Source organism: Myxine glutinosa, chromosome 2 (genome assembly GCF_964187855.1).
Source record: "Myxine glutinosa chromosome 2, kmMyxGlut1.1, whole genome shotgun sequence".
NCBI classification, from domain to species: Eukaryota; Metazoa; Chordata; class Myxini; order Myxiniformes; family Myxinidae; genus Myxine; species Myxine glutinosa.
In genome coordinates, this window is record NC_136262.1 from 12008859 (window position 1) to 12021722 (window position 12864).

At 45.4% G+C, this 12864-nt stretch overlaps 1 protein-coding gene across 1 annotated transcript in view; it reads right to left on the reverse strand.

Annotated features, from left to right (window-relative positions):
* LOC137422039 (5-oxoprolinase) overlaps nt 1-12864 on the reverse strand; it is a 149360-nt gene that overhangs the window by 134309 nt on the left and 2187 nt on the right. The window contains exons 3-4 of the mRNA XM_078772561.1: nt 6660-6851; nt 1746-1864 (exon numbers count right to left, since the gene is read on the reverse strand). Coding sequence (XP_078628687.1) covers nt 1746-1864; nt 6660-6851 — 311 coding nt within the window. The remainder of the gene's footprint in view (nt 1-1745; nt 1865-6659; nt 6852-12864) is intronic.

Genomic DNA, 12864 nt, shown 5'->3' on the forward strand with positions numbered 1-12864 from the left:
AAAATTGAGGATTTTAGAAATTTGAAATTGTTGTTGACTTTGGCCTATGTTGCTCTTTTGGCCTATGCTGATCTCAAAAATAGTTGGTGTTGAATTCAGTAAGCCAATATGTAAATCCTATTCAAATTCCATGTCAATCTGATGAAAATTGAGGATTTTAGAAATTTGAAAAAAGTGGTTGACCTTTGGCCGATGTTGACCTTTTGGCCTATGCTGATCTCAAACATAGTTGGTGGTTGAATTCAATTCCCCGACCTGTATATCCTATTCAAATTTCAAGTCAATCGGATGAAAATTGAGGATTTTAGAAATTTGAAAAAAAAATAAGTGGTTGACCTTTGGCCTATGTTGACCTTTTGGCCTATGTGATCTCAAAAATAGTTGGTGGTTGAATTCAGTTCGCAGATATGTAAATCCTATTCAAATTTCAAGTCAACCGGATGAAAATTGAGGATTTTAGAAATTTGAAAAAAGTGGTTGACCTTTGGCCTCTTTGGTCAAAAGACCCCAAAAACAAAGGATTTTGTCAGACCACGAACTCTACCATTTGGTAAAGTTTCGTGAAGATCGGTTTAAAATTGTGACCTGTAGGCAAGTATAAGTGAAGCGGACAGAAACAAACACACAAACCGGAGTGATCAACATACTTGTGTTACGGATTCGTCACTTCCGTTGTGGTGGTTTTCATCCACTGTAAATATTTTTGATTCCATGTATTATTATTGTTGTCAGTTAAAGGAAATAGATATTTCTATTTTCAAAAGTTAAAAGTTAATGTTTTAAATAAAACCGGAACAGGACGACGAAGAAGAAGAAGAGGAAAAGAAGGCGGAGCGAGTGAGTCGGACAAGAAGGAGCCGAGCTACTTGCGGTCTGGAGCGAACGTTGGCGAGCAAGAGTCACGAGTGAACTTTTGGTTTCCCAGGAAAGGGATTCCTGCGACAGAGTTGTTGGCGCTGTGACGGGTTAACCTGCGTGTCAGGTTTTACGATCGATTCAGGAGAGAAATCATCACCGTGCCGTTGCGCCACGAGACCAGGCCGTCGGCCATTTTGGCTCGCGCAGGACTTACGCTTCGCTCACGGTTTCGTCTCCTTTCGACCATTTTCACACATTCAGACGGTCGATCTGGGGCGTGTGTGTGTGACGTGGCTTTTAAGTGGAAAGTCTGCGTGTCGCCGACTGAGCTGTGGAACGTCCATACCTGAGGGGGTGATCTCTGTCGCCTGGAGGGCGCCTTTGGATTTCCCAGTCGCCTTGAGGGCGCCTTTGCGCTGCTTTGGCAGCGGACTGTTCTTGCCATCCGAACGGGATTCTGGTCTCGATTGGACATCGTTCCGGCGATCGCTGGAGCGAATCAACTTTGTCTTGAAGCCGGGAATAAGAGACATTGGGGATGTTCTTGTTTCACTCACTTGGAGCACAGTGAGTTATATATTACAAAACTGATGGTACCATCATAGGACATATTGATTGTACTTTTGATTACTATTATTGTTGTACTGTTATTCTTGTGTGATCTTAATACAATATTTGTTTGTGAGTAACAATTGGGGTAGCTTCTCCATTGATCTTTGACATACAGAATAACACATTTTTCTGCCGTGACTCCTCTCAGGGCTCGGAGGTACACCGTGACCAGGGGGTCGGGGAGGAGCACGTAACACTTGCAAAAAAAACAAAAACAAATTGCCAAGTAATAAAAAACACACACGAAACAGCTTTCCCTATATAAGGACTGGTACTTGCCTGTGACCATTTTCAGCTTTTTGCTGCTGTGAAGTTGGCAGGAGTCTTGATGTAAAACAACTCTTTCATCCACCTCTATCACCGCCTCATACAGTTTCTCTGGCATTTGAATTGCCTAAAAAATGACAATGAAAGATAATTCAACAAGCTTAGCAACAGCAAACGAGTAGACAGTACGAGAAAATCTTAGATCAGCAAAACATGCCGTGTTTACACAGAACTGCAACCAACAATTCACAGCAAACCCCCTACCCTCTTGTTCTTTCACTCATTGTAACTATTCAAGTAAATTAGAGCAAAACAGCTTAGCAAGAAAACTATCAGACCTTAGAAAACAAAAACTCCACTTAATATGGTAGCAGGATAGCTCAGATAATAATATGTTTGACTCGGAGCTATCTGGTTCTGCATTTGATGACCAATCGAGTCAAATTAGACTAAAAACAAGAACGGCACTCGGTAGAGCGCATACCTCCACCAGGCTGAACAGTTCACGTTTTGTATCCCACCGATAGGCCAGATCTGGACCAAAATCTAATCGGCTTATTCTTGTCACATTCCCAACTCACCCACAACATTTTGAAATCTCGTGCTACATATCGTTTTTGGCCCCATCTCTCAATGGTGAAGAATCACATTTTAAAATGCTCGTATCCGGATCCAGATATTCAACAAAATCGAATGTATTTGTCCTTGTGACACATCCAAACCTGTCCACCAAGTTTTATCTGAATCCATCCATAACTTTGAGATATCCTGCTTACAGACAGGCAGACAAACAAAGGCAAACAGGGCTGAAAGCACAACCTTCATCCACCTTCAGTAGAAGAGGTAACTACTGTTCATGTGCAGTCCCACAGGGATGCTCCAAAATACAATGCACGCTCCTCTTCAGCACAGGTATCAAACCGTTTTGCCCTGGTAGAAAAACTCATCTCTGATGAAACAAGCATTCTGAGTATTGCGCTGCAATACATGTCCCCTACCGGCAGTCTGTCGTCCAGAAAACTGTTGGGGAAATTACCATAGTTCAAAGTGCCATAACTTTGTCAAAAATGATCGAAACGTCGTGAAGTTCGAACTTGATCTGCAACCTATCATGAGGAAACCATGTACCAAGTTTGAAATCATTAGCATTAAGAGTTTAGAAAAAAAGTCCCGTTAAACTGTTCTTTGCGTGACGGACTGACAGACTGACGGAGGGACGGAGTGCAAACCTATAGTCCCCTCCGGTGTACACCGGTAGGGGACTAATAAACAGTAATCAAGCTAAAGAGAAAGATGTGCAACTCAACCTCCTGACCCTTCCATTATAATCCTCCCTCAACCCACATTTCACTATTTTTCCTCCACAAAGGGTAATGCTGGAAACGTCGGCGCCATCTTGCTTCCCATATTGGCAAGGAGACGAGTCGATCTATCGTTCAGTTCCATGACCCACATCAGGGAAATAAGGGGACATCAGGGAATATAGTTGATCGACGAATGTAGAATAAGAATCTGCAATCTCCCCATCAAAAAAGTTGATCAATAATCCACAAAAAGGGTCCTAACAGAGCACTATTTAAATGTCATGCCGAGTTACACATCATGCCATGCGTGTGGGGACAGCCAATCACAAGCCAGGAATCGTGTGCGTGTCTTGGGCAGCGCGTGGCCGCGTAGTGATCTTTTTATTTTATGCTGAAGGCTCCAGTCATAGACTATATAGTCCTCATCGAGGCCAGGCCTTAAATAAAAGAGCTGAATTGATAGTAAAGTGAAGAGAGAGACAGAGAGAGAGAGAGACAGAGAGACAGAGAGACAGAGACAGAGAGACAGAGAGAGAGAGAATACTCTACTCAGGGTTAAGGAAGTAAAAATAAAAAAATAAAAATGCTTTTTGCAATGGGAAAGGTCGTAAGTGTTTGGAAAGACAATGAGAAGGTAAAGAGTTCCAGAGTTCGGCAGTTGAAGGGACAGTTCGATTGTTCTAGGGTGGACTTTTTGTTTGATCGCTACTTGGATGTCACCATCAATTGTTTTGAGTGTCTTAGATGTGCTCATGCCTCAAGCAAGCGAATGAAGATATTTGGCGACATCCAGAAGACGCCCCAGCAGTGGAAGAATTTCTTATCTGATGAAGTCAACAAGGAACATTTGATGGATTTGCTATTGGATCACTGGAGCAGGAACATCCACAGACTCTCCAATCGTACCATATTTGTCGGCTATGGTGACAAGTACCATAAACACTCGTCAGGAGTGAATCTGGTTCCAGAACTGGGCACAGATCACGAGGAGGCAGATACACAGCTGCTCCGACATTCCAAACGCATGTCTCTGGAGGTACCTAATGGAACCGTTCAGGTGTGAGGTCTGGACACTGATGTAGGGATCTTGTAGCTGAGCCATGCCAAGGAACGGTCAGTGAACTTGCATTTCAAGATGACTGAAGAATACGGCCCGGACTGTCAACATTCAAACATTGTGCCAGTCTCTTTGAGATGACAATTGTCAAGCTCTCATGGGACTGTACGTTTTCTCTGGGCACGACACAACGAGCTGTTTCCGAGGCAAGGGCAAACGTCGGCCTTTCAACATGGGCAGATCTGCTTGATTAGGCTGTGACCTAATTAGGACATCAATATGGGTCAACCGTTCAGATTTTTAGACAGATTGGGCATATGTTTCTATCTGCTGTTCGTACATTTATGGGATCTCCGTGGCTCAGTTTCAAAGATCACGGATTTAGCCCGACTCTCCAAAACTAATCAAACCTACGACTTAATTAGGGTTAGGGTTAGGGTAGGGTTAGGTCATTTGACGATGTTTGATAAACTCTATAGAGTGGGGAACGTCACCATCATTTTCAGCACATTAAGTTGAGTAGGAATAACACATTTTCTCCTATTTATTTGAGGTGGATAACGGAATCCTTTTTCTTGGTAAGATAGATCGACTGCTCTCATGGCCTAAAATCAGTAAACTTTCACTTTTGAAGCTCTTGCTTGGGAAAATCCATTCTACAATTGTATTATATACCAGCAGAGGTACCCCCACCTTGCGTGGAAGGAATTTAGAGTTGTTAGCCTATAAGAAAAATAACATAGGGGCAATACCCCTGGCACTCACCTGGTCGAATAAACAGTATACTGCACTGACTAAGGGTATTTTAAACCAATTTCAATGCTTGCAAGAAGAATGGGAAGCATGTAGAATCATACTAACATGATCATAAGACTTTAAATAAAGAAACAAAAAAATAACTATTTTGGGGAGCAACTTGGGGGCAACAAAATTTGGGGGGCAACAACAAAATACCTCCTCAGACCACAATGTTTCTAATGCCTTGAACAAACATTTGTACATCATGGGTGATTAAGGTTGTGGTGAAGTTTCATCGAAATTGCGTGTGTAGTTTCTGAGAAGAAAGCAAATACCTATTTTGGGGGGCAACCCCCTGTAGACCCCTAAAGGGGCAGATTTTTTAATGCCGTGAACAAACTTTGGTACATCACGGGTGGTGAAGGTTGTGGTCAAGTTTGATCAAAATTGTGTTTGTAGTTTCAGAAAAGAAAGCAAATACCTATTTTGGGGGGTCAAACCTGGACTAACATTGACCCCCCCCCCCCCCCCTCCTTCCTTAGACTTTGATTTTCTTCGAGCCATGAGCAAACTTCGGTACATCACAGGTGATGAAGGTTGTGGCAAAGTTTCATCGAAATAGTGTGTAGTTTCAGAGGAAAAAACAAATTCCTATTTTTGGGGGGGGGAAGAGGTCACACCTGGATCCACTTTGACCCCGGTAAACCCCCTATTAGACCACGAATTTTTTTAATGCCGTGAAAAAACTTTAGTCACAACACAACAAATATAATTTTTGCCAAATTTGGTGGCAATCCCATCAGCAGTTTTGGAGAAGTTTCAAGTGCTTATGGACTGGCGGACTGACGGACAGACAACGCGCCATCGCATAAGCCCTGAATTTCGTTCCAGGGGAGCTAATAAGTGGAAAACAAGAGCCTATAAGAAGATGATTTGTAATACTGGATACCACTGCATGGCGTGATATGATGCACATTTATGTGGAGAGAATTGGGGTGTTCTCCCCACTCTGAAGCCCTTACCCTGTAGGTTTGAAAATGTGTTCTAGCATCACCCTTTGCTAAGAGGATTGCAACGGTATGCAATATGATGGTCATACTACAGGTGGAATGAATGAAAAATGAATGATCGTTTTAAGGCCATTTTCCCCACTGGAGCGGGGGTTAGCTTTGCGGGCCCCATGACAATCGTGGTTCCCTGTTTGAGGCAATGTATTTATGGCCGGATGCCCTTCCTGGCACCAACCCTTAGTCGCCTCTTACGATGCGCAGGGATACAGTGTACCTATTCTAAACCGGGGTACACACCGTGATCATTCATCCCAGCAAGCTGGTACTCAATTTGCCGACCTCGGAAGGATGACAGGCTGAGTCAACCCCCCTGGTGTTAATTCAGCGATCGACCAGATTCGAACCCAGGATCCTCGGATCCCAAGGCGGCACCCTAACCGCTAAGCCAACACCAGTCATACTACAGGTGGGAGGGGGAAATTTCTATCCATGGACAGACAGACAGAAAATACAACTTTAAATATATACGATAGACTAGGCAAGATTAGCCAGGAAATACACTCGTCTGAGAAATCCCACCATCTGGGGAAAAATTCACAAAAGAAGGGTGAAAGGAGAGAGCAGGGTAGGTAGACAAAAAGTCAAAAATTTTCAACTTTACCTCATCTCAGGGTTGTTCATACCAGATTAACAAAGTCGTTCATACCAGCAATGGGTAGAAATGAATCATCTGCTCTGTAATTTAATTTCCATTACTAACAAAGTAAAAACGACAAAAATGCATCAAAACTTTTCTTCCTCATCATTTCTCACCAAATCGAAGATGCTTGGCCGAGCCTGGTTGCCAATGTGTAGAAGGTCACGGAAGCCGCGCGTGATCACTATTGCACAGCGCTCTCCACGACGTTCCAACAATGCATTTGTGGCTACTGTGGTCCCCATGCGTATCCAAGAAATTCCTGTGGGATCCAGCGGTTCTTCAATTGGGAACTTTTGTCCAAGCTCCTGCTCACAGCATCCCAGAAAAGATGCGTTTTGGTGTTTTGTGGAATCAAATTGTACAGGTCATCAATTTGGGTTCTTCGCACAAAACAAAAACCCAACTCGACTCTCTCACCTGATTTGTAAATTTCTCATGCATTTTGCATTGATTGGAAACACAAGGAGCACATCAGATAAACAGCAAAACATTACAGGAAGAAAAAAAAGTAAATTCTGTTATCAATTAGTGAAATCCAAAAAAATATGTTCCAGAGGTCATGAGAAAAAAAAAAAAGGGTTTTGTTTCACTCAGCTCAGCACATTATGCAGAACATCAACACGATGTTGATTGAGGTTTCCTCACCGCCATGGGAAGCAAGGAGAAGCTGACATTTCAGGTGTTAACTCTTCGCCAGAACAAGAGAGATGGGATGGCGGTGATGGTTGATACAACGTGAGAATGTCAGAGTGGGGTTAGGGGTCAGAATCCTTCCTCCCATGACAGCGAAGATTCTGTTAAACAGATGATGTCGTTTGTCGGCAGCGGCCTGGATTGAGAGATCTGTCAGGTTGGAGCGGAGGTCTGAGGTCGTTGAATGTTTGATGTCCACACCGTTTGGGACAGGGGAGGAGGGGCTGTTGGTAGGGTGTAGGAATGTGGAAAGGAGCTAGGAGAGGGAGCGGAGTGGGGGGGGAGGCTGGGAGGCTGTTGGGCTGGGTTGAAACTTGGATGGTGCCCGGCTGGGCGAAGATGGTTGGGAGGGTGCTGAGGGGCGAAGCTGTGGGGCTGCTGGGCTGTGGAGAAGCGGTGGGTTGTGGGACTGGGAAGAATCTGGGGTGGCGCATGGCTGTGGTGAAACTATGGTGGTGAGGAGCTGAAGCAAAGCTAGGCTGGGGAAAAGCTGGGGGATGTGGAGCTGGTACGAAGCTGGAGGGTTGTGGGGCTGTGGTAAAGCTGGGGGGTGGGGGTGCAGGGTCGGGGCGAAGCGGGGCTGGGGTGAAGCAGGAGCGGGTCGAAGCTGAGAAGGGGTTCAGGACTGAGGTGAAGCCGAGTTGAGAACAGGAGATGATGCGGAGCTGAGGTGAGAGAAGCTGGTGTGAAGCTGAGGGGAGGGTGTGGGCTGGGGCAAAACTGGTGGGTGGGGGGAATGCGTGGCTGAGTCGAGGCTGGGGGATGGGGGGTGCAGGGCTGGAGTGAAGCTGACGAAGGTGCAGGGCTGGAGTGAAGCTGACGGGGGTACAGGGCCATGCCTGGGGTGCCATCCGAGGGATTTTACTTTTGAAAATTCTTTTTTCAAGTCTCAGAAAAGTACAAACTTAGACCTGCGGTGAACACCTTTACCATTATGGGGATGCACCTGTTCCTCTGTATCCGTGAGGTTACGTTCCTGGAAGCCTCAAGGATAGCGAATTTGCGAATACAGATACCATGTTTTAATGGGGAAAAAGGGTTAGGTTCCCTGTCCAGACTGAATTCTTCATTGTTCTTAAACATAATTTCCATTTCCCTCCTACATTGCCTTCAGAAAGTATTCACACCCCTTGACTTTTTCACATTGTGTTGTTACAGCCTGAATTTTAAATGTATTAAATCGAGATTTATTTTTTTTGTCACTGATCTACAAATAATGTCAAAGTGGGATTTTTTTTCTTTAGAAATTTTCCCAAAATAATTATAAAATGAAAAGCTGAAATGTCTCGAGTCAATAAGTATTCAAACCCCCTTTGCTATGACATTCCAAATTGAGCTCAGGTGCATCCAATTTCCTTTGACCATTCTTGAGATGTCTCTACAACTTCATTGAAGTCCACCTGTGGCCAATTCAATTGATTGGACATGATTTAGAAAGAAACTCACCTTTCCATACAAGGTTCCACATTTGAGAGTGCACGTCAGAGCAGAATCTCTACCACGAAGTCCAAGGAACTGTCTGTAGAACTCGGAGATAGAATATTGTGAGGAGGCATAGATCTGGGGAAGGGAATACAACATTTTCTAGAGTGTTGAAAGCTCCCAAGAGCAAAGCGAGCTCCATCAATAGGAAATGGAAAGAATATGGAACTACTCAGACTCTTCCTCGAGCTGGATTTCCGGCCAAACTGAGCAACCTGGATGCTCAGATTGAGATGCGCATGTGCAAGATTGGTCGTCACGTCTCTTCAAAGCTGTCCCCGCACGCACGCTTTCGAAGTTAAGTAATTTTTCACAATTGTTTTTGTCGAATCTATCTTTCTTTCGGTGTATGTACCTATTGGGGTGACTTTAATAGGTTTCTCGGTATTGGTTTTTCATACCTGTGTACAGAATCGTCGTTTTTTTCGTATCGTGTATTCTGAGGTCTAGTGTAGTACTAGTAGGCTACCGTGTCAGCCCTTGACTTGAGGCTTTTTTTTGTCTCAGCGGTTCTTCGATCTTTGTCTCAGCAAATTACTTTCGGTCTCTGTTTTTCACGGTCTTTTCACCCCATACTTCCTTGTTTTAAAATCTCAAAAAAAAAACCAAAAAAAATATATTTTCCTTCTCTGTTCTTATCCATTTGTTCGTTCTTATTTGTTCGTTCGTTCTTCGACCACGTTGTTCGTGATCACGTGATCACGTTGTTAAAAAAATGTTTCATCTGTCCCCTGCAGAATTTTATTTTGTCATATTCTATAACACCTTTTTCTTCTTCTTCTATAAAAGGATGCTTTCGACTTGCTCACCAAATCTATTCATTCCAAAAAAAAATTCCATCTCTTACAGTGCATCTTTTATTCATTCCCTAAACTCTCCAGAACTCCACCCATCCTTCAGCGTCCTCAAATGTATTTTTGACTCGAATGTCTCAAGAAACTCATTTTGCAATAAATGTTCGTTTCCCATTAATCGTACACTTTTCAAAATCCAATCTCACCCCTTCCCTCCAAATCTTCCCCATCACCCATCTCTTTCAAATCTTCCCCCTTGCCCCTCCCCCCCAAATCTTCCCCATCACCCATCCCTTTCAAATCTCCCCCCCCTCCCCCTTCCCTCCTAAACTCCCCCCACACCCCTCCCCTCCGAGACTCTCCCTCACTCCTCCCCTCCTAGACTCCCCTCTCACCCCTCCTCCTCAAAGCGTCCTCCCCGCTTCTTCCCCCTTCTGCCTCACTCTTCCCCCTCCTCAAATAACACCTCACTGCGCCTCACCCAATCACCATCAAACCTTTTGTCTGCCCCATTCTTCCCTTTCTCCAAGCTATTCTGTAATCTCTGACACACCTTCAACAGTTCTCCCTACCTCTTCCTCGTCTTCCACATCTTACCCTACCGCTCCCCCCCCCCCCCCCCCTGTTCTGTATCCGATGCTCCCCCTTCCTCTTCCTTAACAGTATGGACCTCAAATATCCGGGGCCTTCGCTCAAACTTAACTGATCTCTCCATACAGGTTGCTTCTGACAAACCAGACGTGATCTGCTTAACAGAAACTTTCCTCCTTCATGATGTCTCTGATGCCTTGGTATCTCTCCCAGGTAACTCCCTCCTCCGGTATGATAGACCTGAGCCTCGTCCTGGAGGTGGGGTTGCTATCTTTATAAATACTCTCTTCCTCACTCGCCCTGCACTGCCCTCTCTCCACCTCACCCCCAGAAATACCTTTGGCTACGGCTTCCCCTTTGCTCCCACCTTTTGTTCACATGTGTGTTGTACCGTCCACCAAACAGTGATGACTCCATCTACATCTCGCTGTCTGATAATATGGACCAACTTCTATCTACCCATCCCAACTCTCTCTTCCTCATATGTGGTGATTTCAACTGTCACCATGCCAGTTGGCTGGGGGTGGGTACCTCTCTCACCAGCAATGGCTCTTCAGCAAAGGACTTCTGTGACTCACTGGGACTGACACAATCTGTCAATTTCCCAACCCGGATCTCAGTCAACGGAGCATCTTCTCTTCTGGACTTGGTTATGACTAACTTCCCTGAAAATGTCTGCTGCTCTTCTTCTGCTCCAATCAGCTCTTCTGATCATGTGCTTGTTAAAGTGGACATCTCTCTGACCATTCTCAGAGAGCCTCCTCAGCGTCGACGAGTCTGGCATTTCACTCAGGCCAACTGACACGGTATTCAAGCAGCCATCAATCATCTGGACTGGTCTCCCATCTCTACTGCCTCTGACATCAACTCATCCTGGGAATTCTTCCAAAGTAAATTGCTCTCTCTCATGCACAGATTTATCCCATCTCGTCTTCAGTTGTCATACCCTTCCTCCCGTCCATGGTACACGGAATCTTGTGGTGAGGCTATTGCCCAGAAACAACTTGCTTTTGTCTCCTGGAAAGCAAATCCAACGGAAGGAAATCTCATTTCCTTTCACGAAGCCCGAAACAAGTGTGTGTCCACCCTCAGGAGAGCCAGGAAACAATATCTCTCCGTTCTCAGGACCGAACTCTCTTATCTGTCTCCCTCTTCCAAATCCTGGTGGCGTCTGGTCAAATCCGTTTCTGGTGTTTGTTCCCCCTCCATCCCCTCCCTCACCTCAAATGGCCACACGGCTGACTCTGCACGTGAAAAAGCTGAATGCCTCAACTCTGTGTTTGCCTCTAAATCTTGTGTCCCAAACCCATCCCTCTCTGTACCCACAGTACCCAGTCGTACCCAGCTGCTCCTGGACTCTGTGTCCTTTCCTCCTGACAAGGTGGAAAAGTTTGTCAACCCTCGACTCTGATTCTGCAACTGGACCCGACGGCATCAGCCCACGGGTCCTAAAATCATGTTCTTCTGCTCTTTCACTCCCTCTCTCTGTTCTCTTCACCCTCTCTTTTGCTCAAGGTCATCTTCCATCTGCTTGGAAATCTGCCAACATCACCGCTTTGCACAAAAAAGGTGCAAAAACAGATCCCAGCAACTACAGACCAATCAGCCTTCTCCCAATTATCAGCAAAGTCGTGGAATCCATCATTGCTTCAGATATGAAATCTTTCCTCTTCTCCAATGGCTTGATCTCTGATCATCAATTTGGTTTCAGACCTGGACACTCCACTCTGGACATGCTGCTTCTGCTTTCTCAACAATGGATGGAGGTCCTCAATGCCAAACAGGAAATTAGAGCAGTCTCCCTTGACATATCACGTGCCTTCGATACGGTCTGGCACCCCGCTCTGCTCACCAAACTCTCCCTTTTTTGGTATCCATGGAAATCTCCACGCATGGCTGGCGGACTTCCTCTCTAGTCGTAGTCAACGTGTGGCCCTGAATGGGTTTCTCTCATCTCCTCTTACTGTTCAGGCTGGAGTTCCCCAAGGCAGTGTTCTGGGCCCTGTGCTTTTTCTGGTCTTCATCAATGATCTCTCTGACTCTCTTGAAAATCCTCTATCTCTTTGCTGACGACTCTACTCTCTGTCGCTCCATTCTTCATCCCTCAGATCGGCAGTCTGCAGCCTCCTCACTCTCTGTAGACCTGGACAAAATCACAGACTGGGCAAACAAATGGAACATGTCTTTCAATCCTGATAAATCTCACTCTCTTACGATGTCTCTCCGAAAAGACCGACTGGACAACCCTCCCATCCACTTTCTGAATAATCCTCTCCAAGAAGTTCTGTCACTCAAGCTTTTGGGTCTCACTATCTGCCATGATCTTTCCTGGGAAAACCACATTTCAAATCTGGCCTCCAAAGCCAGTCGCCGACTGGGCATCCTCCGTCGTGCGAAGTCCTTCCTTGGCACACCTGAGCTCCTCACCACATACAAGGCTTTCATTCGCAGCTCAATGGAATACTGCTCTCCCCTCTGGGCTGGTGCTCCTGCCTCACACCTAGCTTGCCTTCACGCTGTTGAAACCAAAGCATTCAGAATCATTGGAATCTCCCACGATGAAGCTAACTCCAAGGGCCTCTCACTCACTCACCGCAGGCTGGTTGGTGGTCTTTCCGTCTTCTACCGACTCCTCTCTGGCCTTGCCCCCCCCAGCTCTCTCTGGGCTCTGTCCCGCAAATATTCCTACAGGTCGCACAAGATCTGCCTGCAACCCTCTTATGGTTAAACTGCCAAAATCAAGACTCTCTGCTCACCT